The sequence below is a fragment of the Rhagoletis pomonella genome, unplaced genomic scaffold, assembly GCF_013731165.1.
Source record: "Rhagoletis pomonella isolate Grant_MI unplaced genomic scaffold, Rhpom_1.0 Rhpom_scaffold_00008, whole genome shotgun sequence".
In the NCBI taxonomy this organism is placed as follows: Eukaryota; Metazoa; Arthropoda; class Insecta; order Diptera; family Tephritidae; genus Rhagoletis; species Rhagoletis pomonella.
The window spans coordinates 46,472,783-46,493,274 of NW_023458562.1; the positions used below are offsets into that span (position 1 = coordinate 46,472,783).

The window sequence follows — 20,492 nt, forward strand, 5'->3', positions numbered from 1 at the left end:
TCATACATACATACATTATTATTCGTGTATAATTTGATCTACCAGTTCAGCAATCAGTAGTACATTCAATACTAAATAATTATATGTACATAAGGAGTTACTTGGCTTCCGATTGCTGCAGTGTCATAAATTCTCACTAAAAAAGTACATTAACAACTGAGTGTTAAAAACTTAAATATTTAGAAGCTATTTTCATAAATACTTGTTTTATGTATTTGGTTTCTTTTCTAATTATTCAGTTTTCCTTAATTTAGTTTTCTTTTAATTTTTAGATGTTATTCTTTTAGAAAGGAAAATATTTTTTTTAAATTTCATTTAGCTCTTGGAACTTATTTCATTTCTTTCTTTTTAAATTAATTGTTTTTACTTCTTAATTAAATTTTCCGTTAGCTTTTGGATGTTATTCTTTTAAAAGAAGAATATTTTTTAAATTTCATTTACTTTGTAGAAACTAAGTTTTATATTTTTCAAATTAATATTTTTCTTTAATTCTTATTTTTTATTATTAAAAAAACATATTTTATTAATTTAATTAAGGTTAAAAAAACTTATTGCTATAAGGCGATAAGCATAACCTTCAGCAGATCTTTAAATTATCTTTCGAAAGACAGTAAAGAGCTTTCAAGAGCTTTGGCGTGTTGAAAGACAGTTGCCTGGATTGCCCTGTAAGTTACTGGTATCGCATATCGCTGAGCCTTGCGCCTCTTCTTTGAAATATTAATATATTGTAATTGCTAAACTAACATTTTTTTTATTCCATTTACAGCACCGTCCACATCATGTCAGCTTTTAATTCCTTGCCGCTATTTCCACTCGCGCTTTTCCTTATCACCGCTACACTACTGCAACTATGGCTCCTCTACCGCTATCGTTATTGGCATCGACGTAAGGTTCCCTTCCTCCAGCCCACCATGTTTTTGGGTAATTTGAAGCCACTGCTGCTACTACGCACATCTTTTGGCGATTATTTCCATTCACTCTACGCTGAACCGTCTCTTAAATCGGCGCCATTTTTTGGTTTCTTCATACTACATACACCGGCGTTACTTATACGCGATCCACAATTGATTGAACAGCTGTTAATCAAAGAGTTTAATAGTTTTCCCAATCGTTTTGAGGCTGCGGAGCTGCAGAGTGATCCGATGGGCGCATTGACGCTACCCTTAGCCAAATATGCTATCTGGCGTAAAAGTCGGCGAGAGATCTCGAAGCTCTTCACCACTGGACATATCAAGAAGAAAATGTATCCGAAACTTGTAACAATCGCTGAGCAGCTAGAAGGGTATATCACGCGTAAATTAATACAAAAATATGCACATTCCACTGCTGATGCCAGCGGTGCCATTGTTATAGAGGTCAAGGAAATGTGCGCGCTTTACACCACAGACGTCACAGCTGAGTTACTGTATAGTGTCGATACTGGAGGCTTACGCAATGACGGCTGTGAAATGCGCGCGCAGTGCAAACAATTGTTCAGACCTAGTCTGCGTAAGATTATAGATTTTTTCGTGATATTTTTTCTGCCCAGAGCAGTGCGTGCGCTTAATTCAAAACTCTTCACACGCCAATACTCAAACTATTTGCGGCGACTTGTTAAGGAACATATAAAAAAAGAGGGCAATTATGACCGAGATAGCGGCGATCTTATCGATTTATTGTTGAAAATGCAACAGACTTTAGCTGACACACCACTTAACATTTGGCTACGCCATCCTGACTTTATAGCTGCGCAGGTTGGCATTTTCCTGTTGGCCGGCTTTGAGACATCCTCTTCGCTGATTGCATTCATCTTATTTGAATTGGCGAAGCAGCCAAAAATTCAGCAGAAATTAAAAACTGAGTTAGCTGCGTATGCTAGTACAGAGAGTTGTAATGTAAGCTACAAAAAAGTGTTGAATATGCCATATCTTAATATGGCTGTCGCCGAAGGACTGCGCCTTTATCCGACAGCACCTTTTATAAATCGAGAGTGCTTGCCACATAGCCAACAGCAAACGTTATGGTACGATAAGGAAACCAAGTATCTAATTATACCCAAAGACGTCCCAGCGTATGTCTCCATTTTAGGCATACACAGAGATTCAAAGGTAAGTAACGCAGATTGTATTTTCCTTTTACCAAACGTTATGTAACAAGTAATTTTTAAGCAAAAAACAAAACCAACTTCAATTCTCATACACAAATTTAAGAGTACCGTTAAATTCTTCATGATACAATCGACCTTTGCCCCAATTTAGATGGTGAGGTAATAATTTTTAGGGGAAAGCTCTTAGATGTCCTGTGTGAAAAAGCAATGAGAACTGGTTTTAAGATGGGCTGCTAAATTCGAGAACAGATGTAACTCGTTTCTCTCAAACAATGGTTTTACTAGACTTTATTTTATCAAATATCGGCATAGGATTCTTGTAAGATAGCAAACACTGAGGAAATACTACAAAAAAATAAACCAATGTCCAATATTTTTTCCTGATCGAATTATCTATACATCACCCCCTATTATCAACGCTACTGCCTGTAGAGAATACGAAGATCCGAAAATAACTGAACCAAGCAGGCAAAGCTGCTGGTATCGGCATTGTACCCTTTATGAAAACTACAGTCACCAAGGCATGCCAGATGGAATGGATCAGTACAAATCGACACTGAGACAGGAGGCTTCAGCTCCTACGTTTTAAGACAGAACTACATGCATATGGTGGATGTTGGCGTCTTTTGCAAAGAGCTCTCGATCAAACGCCATCGGGCTTCCGAATTGCTATAGTACTTTCCTTCTAAACCTGGCGAACCGGAGCCGTTATACATGTGTTAATGTGTTTGAGTTAATAGTTACATACTATTAATTTTAATATTTTATTTATTTATTTATTTTTCATTTTAATAGTACCGTTAATTCACTTCTAGCCACGTGTTTCCTTCTGAAATTCTCGCTTGAGTTCGTACTAGCCGTTTGTACTAGCCGCTCATGTTGCATCCAGTATTAAACGACTGCGCACGGCAGTCTCGTATATGAAAAGAGATGGAATAGTACGAATATTGTGTCTTTTTAATCCGGCTTATTACCTCTGCCTGTACTTTTTATTTCCTTGCAGGTTGCTGAGGATAAATAATTCACTTGCCCTCGCCCTTATTTCCGTATTCTTTGATATGTCCGGGGGTCATTCTTAGCCATTAGTCTAGCATCCTACAGGAATTTCCATCATTGTGTTAGTAGAGAATCTCGCCAGAGCCAGAAGAAGCTAAGCTAAGTTCTGAAAGATACATATATCTTGATTGTGCTGACAATTGTGAAATTTTTCTGTAATCTCTGAAAAAATATTTTTTTGTTCTTCCGTCGGCCCTGCCCTTAATCCGGCGCTGCTTCTAAGCATTGTTACAAAAGATGCAGACTACAGTTTGATGAGACACTTTAATGTTTTTTTTTTTTTTTAATTTTTTTATGATTCCATTTCAGAGTGTGTTGAAAAACTTTCACAATGACTTTTGGAATTTAAGCATGAGTGTAAATTTTTAGCATAGCCAGTTATTGCTTGTACTCATTATAAACAATTACCCCCTTCGAGTTGTAATCTTTTTTTTGCAATGCAAATTAAAAAAAAATTAGAAAGCGAATTCACAAATACAAGGGGATGGCAATAATCCAAAAGCAAAATTCACACGTATTTTTTTGTTGTCTTTTTGCTTTTGCGGGTTAGCCTGTCAAATCAGTTAAAGAAAGCACATTGATGATGCATCCCTGCTGAAGTCGAGAAAAAAAGAAGTCTGATGAGGAGATGTGGTGATCTTCGCAATAGCAGCTATATCTTCTACCGCTTATACTTTATTGCTTTTTAAATTTTTCCTAATAAACACAATCGCGGAACAAAGGTCAATAACATTATTAAATAAAATGTTAATAAGCCACAATAATATTGACAAAAAATTTTAACCATTGGCGACCGAGAGGTCATGTTTCCATTTGTGGTTTAATTGAAACCAGTTATTTTCTAAATATTTATATTAAAGAAAAGAATGTGACTTAATTATAAAAACTATTTCTTCAGTCGCTATTTTTGAAAAATATTTATATATTTTTTTTCCTTATTTGTCTGCTGAAAAGTTAAAAGGAGCTGCCTTGCAGCAACAAAGGCTGTTTACCATCCCTCTTATCTCCTCTCTTGATTTGGTTCTCCCTTTCAAATGTTAAATAGTTCACTACTGACAATATCAAGCCTACCTATAAAAAAAGCTTGTAAAAAGGCAATTTTCTCAGGATTCGCTAAATCTGAAAACTCGTTTTCCATGTAACGGTATTTTTGAAAAAAAAACAAAAACTGCGATATTTAAGTAACTTACCGCAGCCAAATTACTAAAAATTTATATATAGGGTGAACTTTTAGCACAAAATTTAGTATTTAATAAATTGTTTTAAATGGGCGTGGTCAAACCCCATTATCATGAAATATGTGTACCCACCTAACCGGTTTCATGTTAGCCCCATTCAGAAATTCTTTGGAACCTTTGCGATATCGGATAATAACCACGCGACCTCCCCTGTATTGGTATTTTTGAAAGGTACAAATTCTACGGTAATTTACTATAAATTTTTTACTAAATTACTCAGGTTTGTATTTTGAAAAATTCATGTGCCGAAAATCTGTTTTTTATAAAATAAATAGATTTTTCTTAAAAGGTTTGTAGCTATGGTACGGCTGAATTTAAGCTATATTTTAACTAAAAACAAGAAAATGAGTTGATATAAACACGGTAACAACTGTATTTGCATTTAATTCATGGGATGTTTAAGCAAAATTAGTATTTGTAGTAGAAGAACTTACACAGCAACTCAAATAAGCGTTCACATGATTTTCTTTAAATGTTCAAAATGTTTTTGAAGATAAAATCTTTATGCTAATTTCCATAAAGGTATTGTTCATGCTATCACCAAAACCACACAAATTAAAATGCGAAACTCTATAAAAAATCTAGGAAGATTCAACAAATGTTCATAAAAATTTCTTACCTATTAAGAAATTCATGTCCTTATGGAAGAAAATGCGATAGTTCAGATATAAAGTATATAACCTATAAAACTGCTAATTTTCTAAAAAACTCAGATTAAGAAGTTACAAATTTTCACGAAAATTTGTTGAATTTTCCAAAATTTTGTACAAAGTTTGAAACTTTAATTTATATGGATTTAGTGATGCAGGCTGCAATGTGGTAGCGTTTTTTGCTAAAAATGCAACTTCCGTCACATCCAACCAACAGATGTATGAAATACCTGTTAGTTAATAAAAAAAAAATAATATATCGATATCTGCACCACATAGCGGATTAGTTCATCTTTCATATTGGATTGTCATCGGGTTCTGAGCTACGTTTGCCGTTTCAAGTCTCAACACTCTAAAAAAAATTGTGTAAATTTCCTAGCTTTAAGGTCCTGATTTCCTACCTTATTATTCGCGAAATTACATGCTCGATTTTTCAACGAATAGTTTGTTTAAATTTCGGACTTTTTGGAGTGTGGTATAGCTGCTGTAGTATGCATAAGTTTACTACGAAAGTATGTACAAGCTACAAACTACCCACCTGCTGTTTGATTTCACCCGTAGAATTGTGTAAAGTCGCTAACAAAAAACGATTTTACAGACGAAAATGTGTAAACGAGAAAAATACATATTCATCGTGTAAATTTACTTAAGAATTAAAAAAATAAACAAAAATATACTCGATTTATAATCACATTTTTAAATAGATATTTTAGAGTGGACCTCATCGGGAAGTTGGTTAAACTGCATTTCAAGGTTTAATTACACAGGTGAAAGTGGCTAGTAGCGGGCGTGTATGGAATAACCGCGCAAAAATGTGCAGCTATAATATATATTGTTTTAATCTACAGGCAATGGGATTTCATTAAAAAAAAAACTAAGTGTGGCCCTGAGTGGCAGGGTTTTTAAAAGTTTATGTAAAAAAGATAAAAAAGAAATTAATCAAGCACAAAAAAGACTTCGCTTAGAACCGATATAAATAATACAATTTTTAATATTTAAATATTGATAAGTATTGTTCTATGCAAGTGCTCCTGTTTGCATTACACAGTTTCTTGAATGAATTCCTCGCTTTCATAAAATAAATATAAAAAAGTTAGAAGTATTGCGTCACTGAAAACACGATTCACAAGGAAAATGTGTTTTGCCAACTTTTGAGAGTGAGGAAGTTAACTAAAAAATTGTTTAACGCAAAAAACGTTACACTGTAATGAAGTACCATTAATAATGTCTGATAAATCACAGGCTAGATAATGTGCTATGGGGCGTATACATTACATACACACCTGCGGGTACATAAGTACGAGTTGATATTTTTACTTTTTAGTACATCTTTTTTAAGTTTTAAATTAAATACAATTTCGCGGTGGAATCTTGTTCTTTATGCAAGACTGAAGATAATGCATTCTCTATGATAAGTGTACCACCGTTTTTGACCAAAAACATGTTTTCGTCGAAAAATGTAACAAGTCATGCGATTCGCTCATATACTTAGGATTGATCATTTGAAGCCTGTTCGAAAATTGTATCATACTAGAAATGAATAGGAATAAAACTGCATACCCAAAAATTTTCTTAAAAATTCTAAAACGGATTTTATGCATAATTTTGATGAAACTTTATAGAGTTTTTTTAACAAAGTTTAAAACTTGAATTTATGTGTTTTTTTGTTACTGAATTAACTAGTCTTTCATAAAAAAATATAATTTAAATTAAAAACTAGTCAAAACGTAGCAATACGTGGGTGTCTTGTAGTTATGCTAAGCCCTATAACCCAACAAACTCGAAACAAATCCTTAAAAATTTCTTTAGTAACACCATATAGGCTATCCACTCAATGAAATTCTGTGGTCTTTTATTTTAATGGTATTTTTACTTTTGTGGTTTTCCAGTATTGGCCCAATCCACAATTTTTCGATCCCGAAAGATTTGCGCCTGAAAATCTACCCTCCATTAAACCAATGACCTACATACCCTTTGGTGCGGGTCCACATGGATGCGTAGGCAGTCGACTGGGAATATTGCAAGTCAAGCTGGGACTAATATATATTTTAAGAAAATATCGCGTTGAGGTCTGCGAGAGAACAGTCAACGAAATTCGATTTGATCCCAAGCGTTTCATGCTAGAAGCTGAGGGTGAGCTATATTTGAAGTTTGTCAAGGATGAGTTATGCTGATATTGTTAATTATAAGTCATTGTGTTTTAAGTATTAAAAAAAAAATTACTGTGATAATTTTTAATTTATTCACAATATATATAAATATGTAAATAACAAACAAGAAACAAAATTACAATAGTGTATTATTACTACAATGCAATTTCACAGCTACACAATGGTTATAAATTAACCCACAAACAGAAAAAGAGCTGCTATTTTTTTGTATTTCTAAATCGCACTCAAAATAACGGATCCCGTACAACATTCACGTGAATACCACCAAGCGACTGGATAATAACGGCACGTGGATCCAATTGAATTTTCTGCGGCGTTTTGTCACAAGCCGTTACATAATGATTGCGATAGAAGTAGAGCAATCCCAACTTTGTTTGCATCATTGCGAAGCGTTCACCAATACAATTATGGGGGCCAGTGCCGAATGGCATATATGCATTCATATTGTTGTCTTGCTTATTTTCAGGTAGAAAACGATCGGGATTAAATTGCTCGGGATCTTTGAAATTCTAAAAGAATACAAAAAGAAAATGATTAAGTAAAAGTGTCATAAAAGCTTTTTAAGCATAAGATAAAAAAAAATGTCGGCTTCCAAACACAAGCACTCACCCTTGGATCCATTTGTACAGCCTGATTTGGTATGTAGATAGGCATATCTTCAGGTACAACGAAATCAATGCCGAATTCCTTCAGCGAATAACCCTTTTCTCCCGCTTTCGGCGTGCATACGCGATCGAGGAAAGGTAATGGCGGATAACGGCGTAGCACTTCCTTTACAACATTATCCATATACTTGAGACCCATTATCAGTTCGTAGGTCACTTTGCCGTCATTACTCTGCAAAGCTGTGCGCATCTCTTCGCGCAAACGTTGCTGCATTTCGGGGTGACGCGCCATTTCGAACATTGTAAAAGACATGGTTGATGATGAGGTCTCAAAGCCAGCCGAGAAGAAGATAGCTGCTTGTGCCGCCAAAGCGTCTCGCTCTAAAATGAATGGTTTTTTACCTTCCTTCAATTCTACTTCTGCTTCACGTCGGAATTTAATCAAAGTATCGATGAGATCATTGCGTACAGCTCCAGTGCGAATGCGTTCCTCCATAACATGATTGATGGTGTTGCGTAGGAAGACTGTCGTTTCTGCGGAGAAGACCTTGAAGCGGAATATTTTCACCAAGATGGGTAAAAAGAAGAAAGCTTTGAACTCCATGGCACGTAGCCAAGTGAAGGTGAAAATCTTCTTGCCACTCTTGCGGAAAATGCCATTGGGGTCATTAAGGCTGTTCGCCTGTATGCCATAAGCGGTGATTGCAATCACATCGGTTGTATAGAGCGCATTCGGTTCCTTTACCTCCATCATCGTAGAATTAGTTTTCGGATCCACTTTCAATGCACATAAATACTTGTCATATTCGCGTGCAACCTGCGAGATGTGAGAAAAAATAATATTATTTTCAATTGTTTGCAAATGCGTAAAAGCGGTTGGCATATATTGTCACGATAATAATTTTGATAATTGAAATAAAATGCAACATCAAAGTGCATATTTACAGATTACACATACGCCCCGCCGCCCAACTACTCACTAATATACATAAACTTTCACTACGAAATTAATTTCAACTAAAGCGTACTTTTGCCCTCAGACCGTCTTTAATTCCTTAGTTTTTTTTGTTTAATTCGCTTACACGCTCCTTTTGTTTCAAAAGGTAAGGTAAGTAATTGTAAAATTAAAAGCGATTATTTTCATGTTCGTCATTGACTGCTAACGGGTTTCGCAATAAACAAACCAAATTAGCGAGTTCTATATTAGAACTGAAACTAATTGTTAATATGCAATTATAATTTCACTATAATTATAGAAAGAACGATGTATGCATGCACTTACATTAGGCGGTATCACGCCCCAACAAAAAAATGTTTGTAAAATTTCTTGAATTTTAGGAGTGCCACCAAAATAGTTGACCTCAATTCAACATTCCCACGACGGTCGGGTCTACGGAAATGGAACGGCCAAGGTTAATATTTGACCAGGGACTGTCACTAAAACTTCATTCCCCAAAAACTGATTGGGAAATTTATATGCTGCTACAATAACAGCAACAACTTCGATTGAATGTCATTAAAAATGAATGGCGACGGGCACACCCTTAAAATTTGTGTTTTCATAAAAAACGCCGAACTCCTTTTCAGAAAATGTCTTGAAAAAATTTTGAGATACGTACATATGAATCGGTTAATTACAATAAGTCAGCATTTTTCCGATATGGAAAATTTAATGCAGCTCCTTTAAACCAAACGAACTGCATCAAAATTTTCATATCGCCAAATTCTGATTTATTTCCTTTGGTAACTAACCTATTCATAAAGATGTAAGAAACTCAGCCATTTGTTTTGCAATTTTCATTTTAAAATTATCCATGAAGGAGAATTTACCTCATTTACCATGGCCCACCCTCGTTCTTTCTCTTTTTTAGAAATAATTTCACCGCCAACTTTTTCGGGGCACCTGGTTATATTATTGTATTTCGCAAAGAAATTCAACGTAGTGCAAGAATACTCCAATTGAAAAGCCCTTGTCATTGTACCTGAATCAGAAGTTTGCAATTGCTCTCCAGAGGCCAGTAGCTCCAGTGTCATCTTTTGTCTTGAGTGAAAACCCGAATCTCTACGTGGTTATCTCACAGGAAAGATATGGGATTAATTTGACACTTGGGACCAAAAGCGAAGGGATCAAAATCTCTGACAGAGAGGTTTTTGCAACTAGATCCAATGACCTTGACCGCATATCGTCGTTTAAAGTACAAAACCGCGTATCGTCATTCTGCAAAACCGCGTAACTGACATTGGCTGCCAAAAATTGGATTTGCTCACACAAGCTCTTGGCTCAATCCTTATCCATTCATCCAAATATACTAGCCAGAAATGCGATTGCTTTATAAATAAATAATATAAAAACAAGTAAGAAAGTCTAAGTTCGGGCGGAGCCGAACATTAAATACCCGGCGCAAGTATTAAATATATGTTTTTTCACCCTTCCGAAACCTTCCGCTAGATGGTAAGCCGAGGTGTATCAATTTTGAGTAAATTAGCGTCCTTCAATTTCGAATTATTGAAGTTTCAAGCATTTCTTAAATTTACCGTTATATGAGAATCGGCCGTTATTTTAGTCCGATTTCAATAATTTTCAACGTTTTGCTTACAAGTGGCAAGTACAATAACCATACCGAGTTTGGTACAAATTGGTAGAACGGTTATCGATATACTTATATGTGATCATAAGTGGGCGGTGCCACGCCCATTTTCCAAAATTTTACCATAAACGTATTTCTTGGTAAAGAATTGTTACAAGCATCAATTTTGAATAAATTAGCTTCAATATTTAATTATTTATCGAAGATTTTGTATTTCTCTAAATTACCGTTATATGGGATGTGGGCGTGGTTATTGTCCGATTTTAAAAAGTTTCGGCGGTTTTTTATGCTGTACCAAGGCCAACAACTGTGCCAAGTTTGGAAGAAATTGGTGCAGCGGTTACCAAGATATACACATGTAACCATAAGTGGGCGTGGCTACGCCCATTTTCCCAAAATTTATAATATTCTTATTTTTCGTCTAAAACTTATTGTAAATATCAATTTTGAGTGAATTATCTTCAGTAGTTACTAAAATATCGCAGTTTTCGTATTTCTGGAAATTACCGTTATATGGGAAGTGGGCGTGGTTAAAGTCCGATTTCGCCCATTTTCAATACCACCCTACCTTGGATTAAGGGAAACCTACATACCAAATTTCATTGAGATATCTCAATTTTTGCTCGAGTTATCGTGTACACGGACAGACGGACAGACGGACAGACGGACGGACAGACAGACATGGCTTAATCGATTTCTTTTTTCATCCTGATCATTTATGTATACATTTGTCTATATCTATCTCGATTCGTTTTGGCTGTTACAAACAACCGTTATGTGAACAAAATTAATATACCCTTGTGCACAAGTGCGCTCGGGTATAAAAAACTTTTTAATATACAACGCTATTATAAATGGACTAAAAAGTAGAAAATAATATTTCTCAGTCCCATAGAAGTTGTTTTGATAACTTTTGATTTTGAAATTTTAGCAAAAGTCGTTATAAACAACTTATGAGATTGAAAATGAAAAGCGTGGGGCGCATATAATAGCCACCTGAATTGATATGAAGGGTAATATATGTTCATATGTATGTGGATATATGAATAACGACCGCTTAAAATCGATCTCAAATTTGTACTTTCGCTGAAGAAATTTAAGTTCTATGTTATGTAGTTTGCCTATTGTCAATTAAATATAAGGGCTATTCGCGATCCGGTGCAAATGGCCTAGCATCATTGCATTGCAAATTTGTATTGCAAATTATTTGCAATACACAAACAAAATACACGCATTTGCATTTGTCATGGCTTGGCAAATTTGCAATACCGAAAATCCATAGCATAAAAATGCTATGCATTGCATTCATAAACAAAACCAAAGCTGATGCACAAAAATTGTTTTGCAAAAGCTTTACCATGACAGTTTAATAAAGATCGCTCACAATCCATGGCATATTTCTGCAATTGCATAAATTTGTCAGCTCTTATGCACCGAATCGCGAATAGCCCTATAATGCTTTGTATTGCATGCGCCCCACGCTTTTCATTTTCAATCTCATAAATTGGTTATAACGACTTTTGCTAAAATTTCAAAATCAAAAGTTATCAAAACAAATTCTATGGGACTGAGAAATATTATTTTCTACTTTTTAGTCCATTTATAAAAGCGTTGTATATTAAAAAGTTTTTTTTTTTATATTATTTATTTTCTACTTTTTTGTCTTGCCTGTATAAAATTTTGCGATAGATATTAAAATAATTCAACGATATTAATAGAAAGGTGCACACAGATGCATTTACATATGTATGTACATACAAACGAGCACCAATTAATTTTATTTAAATATATGGCGTGTCGTCTATTTCCGCTGTAGCGAACGTAGTACATAGGGCGACATCTAGATGTCATCTACCTCGCCCTATTCACTACGGATGTCGCCCTATGCACTATGCTTTTTTATAGGAACTTTTCAAAGCAAAGGTTTTATGGTGTCGGACACACAACATTGAAAGTTTCTGGATCCACAACATTAAAAGTTTCTGGAGCCACAACATTGCAAGTTGATAAAAGCGTTGTAAAAAGAGAACCATTTTGAAATATTAGTGTTTTTACGCTCTAGAAAATAATATCTACAACTTCACATACGCCGTTTTGCATTTTGCTGATACGCGGTTTTTTAAAACCTCGTAACTGACTTTTGTGCCAAAAAAGATATTTACCTACCGGAATCTCCTAGCATCAAGCCCTTATCCATTCGTACTAAAATATCGATACTTAGACATAAGAAGAAGAACCGTTTTGAAATAACACAAGTTTTACTCTCTCCTATAAAATTAAGGCAGCCTCACATACGAGGTTTTGCATTTTCGTGATATGCGGTTTGGTACTTTAAACGACGATATGTACATTGGTACACAGACAGATCAAGGATGGAATTCAAAACGGGTGGAGTATTTATGGACCCGCCACTGGACATTCTTTTGCAATGGCCAGATCTTTGCGAGACTAAACCTTGAATAGAGTTTTAAGGAGTGCGTTTCAAGTTATCTCCTCAGAAAACCAACCAGGGCCTTATCCAGCTGGATATTCACTTCCGGGCTTGTTTTTTAACTTTCGTCAACGCTTGGAAGCAAGAAACATGTTAACACACAAGCTAGGTCTCTATAGTTGTTTGACAACCATCAAGGCGCTCAACCAAAATCGAAGGAGAAACTCAGGCAAGGACTTAGCATTATTAAAATATATGAAGCGCCAATTGCAGTATTTTTAATCATTTTCGTTTAAGATCTTTTAATTGATACAATGTTTTAAATTAAATAAGTCGTGTTTTTTACTGTGTGCACAATCTACAGTTGAAAGCCGCGCAAGGTCAATCAACTATGCCTTTGGGAATGGCATCAGACTTGCGGCGAAGAAGTTAATGAACGACGTAGTATAAACATGAATGCATTTAGATTCACCAAAAAAATAATTCAAATTGCGATTATGATTTTTAGCATAACTTTAAACGCCGCCAATTTCCGATTCAACTTGCTTTTGCTATAGCAACCAACAAGTAACAGAGCAGGCATTGAAGGTTTGCGGAATCTATTTACAGTAATCGCGATTTATCAAATCAACCACGCTATTTGTTTACGCATTATGCAACGGTCATTGGAACAGTCCTTATCACTTAAAGTCTATAATTACCATTAAACGTTTTTGCAGGGATATTCGTAGGTTCGACTTTCGACAATCTACGAAAATTACACAAACAGTTGACCACTAAATAACTGAAATACATAAATCACGTCAGTCTAAAGTATATTTGCAAGACAATAAAGATCATAATTTTTTTTGTTACAACGTTTATTAACCTCAAGTATCCCTTCCTTACTCACCAGATCTCAGTGCCAGTAAATGTGGTTAGGTAGCTGGCTAGCCACTGCGTGGCTTCGCAGGCCATAATTAAGATCGCTTGAAGAGGAATCGGCACTTCTTTATCAGCATAATTGCACACAGGGCGCCTTCTTCGGCAAGGCTGCCGGTCTCCTCATTGGTCTCCTCTGTGTCCGTAGGACCTGCACATAAACTGCCTGGTAGCAGTTTATGACACTAAATTCATGACCGATAGGTCCGTCGGCAATAGAAGCAATGAGGTGTAAAGTACTGCCACTGGTGCAGTTATAAGTGTTCCTATAATGGAAATCATAAATAGCCTATATAAGGACACTTTCTGTTCTCTTAAGAAATGTATTCCTATCCATTTCTGGTCTCCGAACCAATACGCCATGTAACAGTAAATTAAAGCTCACCAAAAATCATAAAACTTTCGCTGAGGAAGTATTTTAATTATTCCAGTAGATCTATGTAAACAACAGTAAAAAATCTACCCCTAGGTTTGGCAAACAAAATTTTGTTTTCGTAATGGTTTGCAAAAATACTTCAGACTCAGGGGTATACATATATTGAGCCATAATAACTCTTCGGATAGACAGTTTCCTAGTTGGACTCACGATCCAACTATTCACCCAGACTGAGTTCAAAGCTAAGTAGATGCTATTGTGATTATGCATGTCATATTAGTAGACTCAAGTCCAGAAAATCTTTATCCGCTATGCTTTGCGTAAGTGTTACTGTAGAGAAAATATATAGAATAAAACCGGTTTATCCGGGTTTTTCTTAGTTTCATATGTATCTTTACCCTTGCATATTATTTGATTTCATACTCGTATCTATGAACTTGGTTTGAAGTACCACGATAAGTCTGTTTGGGGCCATGCGAGCAAGGGGAGTCTATCTAAAAAAAAAAAAATTGTTTCGAATAATATGAAAAAAGGTTCTCTAAATAATAAATACTGTCTTTTATTGAAAATTTCGTGGCATCTACGTGATGCGTATATGTATATATATATCGTACGTTTAATAATATAACGAAGTATTTCAAAATTTAAGTTTTGTGGGAAACCGCAATCAAAGTTTTATCATTTCATACAGTTGGTATACAAAAAGACAGTGGAAAAACATATATCTTTACCATATTTGGGAATTTTGTTTATCTGTTGGATTGATCATATACTTACGGAGACCATTCGTACCGATTTGGATGAAATTGTCTCGCTGAATATTTTATTAAAATCGGGACGTATAAATTTTTAGAAACATTCTGAGTATGCAGTTTTGTTGCCCAATTTTAAGTCTTATCGTTTGTTTTGGTAATTTTTCCTGGAAATTCTTGCTCATTTTGTCCATACAAAAAAAAAATGTCGTACATACTTTGCATGTAAGAAAATGTGTGAACACAAAATTGCCAAAAATCAGCGGTAAGACCAAACTACTTCGAACCTGCACTTTGTTATACTAAAATTGAGTGGACTACAAAAATGCCTTCTCGGAAAATTTAAGGAATCTGATTAAAATGTTTAAAATTTGATCAACATATACTTAAATTCGTGGAATATTTATAAATTTTCTACAAAGTTTTAAATTTTGATTTACATGTTTTTTTTTAGATAGTAAGCTATATATTCATAAAAAAACGTTCTAAAATATCTTTTTTTCCTATTAACGAGGGATGTTTCCAAAGTTCTTGGAATTGTGCTTTAAAAAAATTGCCGAGAACTTATAGGCCATATTATTGGACAAGTTTTGACATGTTTATGCAACTATCAAGTGCAATATTAGCTGTTCGATTGATACAGATGCGTTTTCATAGCAGTGTTTTTGTAACCATTACAGACACAGCAAAATCTCAAAGAGCAATAATTTTCTTTTTGTGGAAATGCGGACCAATGCGACAGGTATTTGCCAAAAAAACCACTTGGAAAGTTATATAAGCGTCCGCAATTGCAACAGGATAACGCAAGACCACACACCACAAGAAAAACGAATGATGTTTCGAACGATTTACGATGGGAATTGCTTCCGCACCCACTTTATTCCCCTCGGATCTCACACCCAGTGATTATCATCTGTTCCCAGATTTGAAAAACCCTCGATTTGAATGTTTAACTGACGCAAAACGTGCCATAAATAGGTGGATTGAGGAGACATCGAAAAAGTTCTTTGAGGACGCACAGTGCCGCCTAAGTGGGCAAAAATCTAAAAATTCGTTATCGGCCATGTGAACGGGCTTGGTATTTTTGTAAAGAAAATTTATTCACTAAAAATAATTAAACAGAAACTACCCTAAAAAATAAATTATATCCCGCCAGGAAGCCACTAAAGTCGACAAATTTTATACTAAGAATTTTAATAAGAGCATAGCCATGCGTAAGCTCTTCACCTAAATAAAGGTCAAACGTACATTCTTTGAAATAAAATATTGGTACACAGGGTGTCCCTGCGGTATCCCAGAAAAATCTTTTTTTTATTGAAATTTCAAAAAACTGTTAATTTTAGTGGAATGAATAAAAAATATATTTTTTATTATTTTATTAAATAGCACGGGTTTTTGGTTTTCGAAATAAGAAATACATTTTTTCTTTTTTGTGATACCCATATTGGTATACATATTTCAGTTACCTTATTCCCTTAATCACTGTGAATTTGATTTTTTAAACATGTGGCAACGTGTCGTTTAGAAGTAAAGCATATTCAAAATCATTTCAGTTGATACCCATTTCGTAATATCTAATTCATTTAACTTATTAAATAATTAAAAAAAAAGATGCAACAGGTGGCAACCCGTTTCAAAAATAAAAAACTTCATTGTACATCTACAGGCCAATTCGTTGAGAAAAACTACATTGTAACATTGACAAAAATTAACAAAATAATAATAATTATAGCTAATTTCCCTGAACATTCGAAACGTCCCTGGTACAATATTTCCGTATACATATATTGTGTGTATACATTTTTGCGATTATTTTTAAAGCTTTTTTCTCTTCGTTTTGTCCCAAATAAAACTTTATTAAAAGATGTTGACTTTTTATTATTAAAACAAACTGGTATGTTCGGATTCGATGCTTTTTTTCTCCACAGAAATCTGGTTACTGTACACATACTGTTTATTAAGCTTATTAATTGCATAATTAAATCTCCAACAACGTAAATTTTGAGTTACATCCCTACATTATTAAACGTGCGATATGTAGTTAAGAAACATAAAAGAGTGTGCCTCAGGCTATTGCATTGTAATGCATTTTAAGCTGTACCTAAATTTTTTTAAATAGACTCTTGCTCTCAAGGCCTCATATCCGCCAAGTACACCAACCAGGTACGCATAGACCGCCATGCATTGACAGGTACTAGAATATTTACCCTGTGTGTATGCTCACTTGAAAATGTGACACTGCGAAAAAAATCTATCCAAAATTGGATAATAATACCGAAATAAAACTTGAAAAGGATTCAGAGAGATTTTGGTTTGATATTACCAAGGCTTTTGTTCTGCACTTCATAGATGCTTTTTCATATTTCGGAAACACAAAGCAAACGTTTTTATTATAGTTTAACCATGCATGAGATTCGGGGCCGTAACTTCTTCGTACCTACATAACTTCAAGCATCTGTACACACTCAGCTATAGCTGTTCTGTAAATTTTTCCTCAAATGTTCAACTTGAATAAATTGTCTTCGTTGCTTGATTTTGTTCTTCACTTCACGAAACAAAAATAAAAATAGAAAAATTACATGTTGCCTCTGACGGAACCTGCTGGAAGCTGAGTAAGGGCAAGCATCTCTACACGTTTAGCTACAGCTGGACATACAAATGCATTTTCAAATGTTCAACTTGAATCGCGATTCCCACAATCGGTGTATTTAGCATGAAAAAATCAAGCAATAACTTGATTGAAAAAACCACTGTGCTTTTGGCTCAGTGTAGGGACTTGTGCCAAAAATGCGCGACATTTTTTGTTTTAACTCTGTCTGGTTTTTTAACTTTTTAACTTGTTACATATGTAAGTAAATTTACGCACTTACCTCCTCGATCAGTGGAAACATTTGTTTCATCCGGCCACTGGTGAAAACAGGCGTCAACTTCACGCGTATCTCCTTCCATCTGGGATTCTTCGCGAAGAACAAATTATCTGAGCCCAATGAGTCGGAGTGCGGATCAGAAGCGGAATGGCGATTTGAGAAATAATTGAAATCCTTAATCAAAATTGTTTTGATCAGCTCCAAATCGCGTATCAACAAAGAAGGTTTATTGAAAACGTATATGCCAACCGCTGCATGATCCCTAGCCTTTTCATGATTATACAAATACTGGAACCACGAACAAGGATCACTCTCAGAATTGATAATACCCTTGAGATTGCCAAAAATCATTGTCGGCTCAATATAAGGCACACGATGACGTCGCCAATACGAATATTGATATTGCAGCCAAAGGTAAAGTGCGAAGAAGAAGAAGGCCATAGTGGCTAAGATCTCAGTTGAGTGGGCAATTAACGCGCCCGCAACGCCGGATAGTACATTTATGGCGACCATAGTTTCGCAAGTGATTTTGTTTACAAACGTCGATATTGCTTAATTTACTAACACTTTCTATAACAAATTGCAATTATTCGAGTAATAAATAAATCACATTAGAACACAATATGAACAAATTAATTTAAACTGATTGCGAGTGGCGGGTGTCTAAGCGCTTTTATACCGCTATCAAGATTGTTGATATGTATGTATGTATCAAACGATAACGAACGTATCAAACGATTGCACCAAAGTTGGGAGCTGAGTAAACTCCTCTCTCTGTGTATATGTGTGTGTGTGATTGCCCCTCGGATAGCGTGTTGCACATCCTACCTTACAAGACATTGCTGAGCACTTTAGGCAAAGATTCTAACACATTTACACTTTTGTTTTTGTAAATGAGTAGTGTGACTATTAGTACTGAGGACTTTCTGATGGCAAAATTGAGGGAAAAGTACTCAATTTTTCCCTTGGCCTGAACGAAAATGAGGACTTTGATAAGCACTTTTGTAATTAGCGATAATGATAATATGAGTACTCATATGATACTCAGCTATCTTGTAGGCAGGGATGAAAAGTAGAAATTTCAGATTGTACCTAATATTAGAGTCCGACCGATTCCAATTTTTTTTTCAGGTACCGATGCCGATTAATCGGCTTATGGGGAAAGAATCGGCCGATGCCGATGCCGATGCCGATTCCATAAAAAATTACAAATCATTGTATTAATTCAGAAAATCAGTTAATTTAACGGAGTTAACAATACAAAAGAAAACAAATAATTGAATTAATTGGCTTGTTAGACATAATTACATACACATGTATGCACATATATATGTGTATGTAAATATGTATGTACATATGTATATAACATTTATGTACATCACATAAAATACTTTTTTATATTGTGTTAAGCAAGAAATATTTAGGAACATACAATTTCATTTCGTTTTGTACTAAAATACATTCTTTTGAACTCAATGCATAAGAACTTATGTATATGCTAGGCATGTATGAACATACATATAGTGGTCCACGAAATAAAAGAATTGCGATATTTCGACCGGTTTTGGCATTTGTCTTTTGTTTATTTAATGCTTATTATTGTTTTTTTTTTACAAAAGTCTAGCTGGTATACAACAAACACCATATAAATTCATATTTCAAACTTTGTACAAAAATTAGAAAAATTCTGCTTATTTTTACCAAAATTTCAAACTTGTTGATCAGAATTTTGGTATGGTTTGAAAACCATTTAATTCTAGTTTAATGAAGTGCTAGTTTCAAGCTGCTTTAAAATAACGTTAATTTTTGTAATTTTTTTTTGCTGGCAGTGTGCTCCATATAAAAGAAAATTGTCGGAAATAGTTTTGTATGGAAAAATGGTGAAACACCTTCAACCAAAAAATAATAATTTTTGTGAGCTGTCTGCAAATGTTTTTTGATGTTGGCTGTTGTCTGTCGCTTCACCTGAATATGTGAAAAGAAATTTCAAAGAATCGCCAAAGAATCGGCGAAAAAAGGCCGATGCCGATGCCGATGCTCAATTTTGTGCCGATACTAGCCGATGCCGATGGCGATTAATCGGTCGGACTCTACCTAATATCATAAAATAAGTGCACCTAATTGAGACAGATTGTACCTAAAAAGTTACATCATTCGTTTGTAGGCATATGAAAAAAGTGGGAAAAGCAACAACAGTTTGTAAGCCAAACTTAGCACAGTATGTAGATCCCTGGCTCTTTAAGCTGGGGTCGTTGGATCGAATCCCAGTGAAGAAGTCTGATGAGGAGATGTGGTGATCTCCGAAATAGCAGCTATAACTTCTATCATTTATAAATAATTGTTTTTCTGCAATAGTTTTCAATTAAAACCACCTCAAGCTTAATAAAAATTGTTTGTAATGTAGTTTTTTTATTAATATATATTTTTTTAATATGAGTATAAAAGGCGGATGTACTTTAAACTTGATTAGGTTTGGATATAAGCTAAGCTTATATCTACATGTAGACTACAGTCGAATGGGATTCGGAGAAGCTTTGTTTTTGTCTAATTTTGACTACTGAAAAATATTTGCGGAAAACACACTTTGCGAAATTTACTTTTTTATCCAGCTTTTTATAAAACAACAGGGAAATTCTGTTAATTTATCCGATTCCCTTTGATAGGTGCAGCAAGCCTAGAGAAAATAAATATATTAAATGGCGAATATGGGTCAAAAAGCTATTGCCCCAACTTTAGAAAATATAAAATTTT

At 34.8% G+C, this 20,492-nt stretch overlaps 2 protein-coding genes across 2 annotated transcripts; one reads left to right on the top strand and one right to left on the bottom strand.

The window, feature by feature from the left end:
- Positions 1–658: 658 nt before the first annotated feature.
- LOC118744992 (probable cytochrome P450 6t3) lies at positions 659–7,315 on the top strand. The gene is made up of 2 exons (XM_036478473.1): positions 659–2,087; positions 6,920–7,315. Exons 1-2 carry the CDS (start codon positions 780–782, stop codon positions 7,202–7,204), a joined length of 1,593 nt encoding a protein of 530 aa, XP_036334366.1. The 5' UTR covers positions 659–779; the 3' UTR covers positions 7,205–7,315.
- Positions 7,254–18,398, bottom strand: LOC118744991 (probable cytochrome P450 6g2). The gene is made up of 3 exons (XM_036478472.1): positions 17,745–18,398; positions 7,811–8,623; positions 7,254–7,710 (listed from the first exon to the last, which is right to left on the bottom strand). Exons 1-3 carry the CDS (start codon positions 18,252–18,254, stop codon positions 7,426–7,428), a joined length of 1,608 nt encoding a protein of 535 aa, XP_036334365.1. The 5' UTR covers positions 18,255–18,398; the 3' UTR covers positions 7,254–7,425.
- Between the last annotated feature and the right edge of the window lie 2,094 nt (positions 18,399–20,492).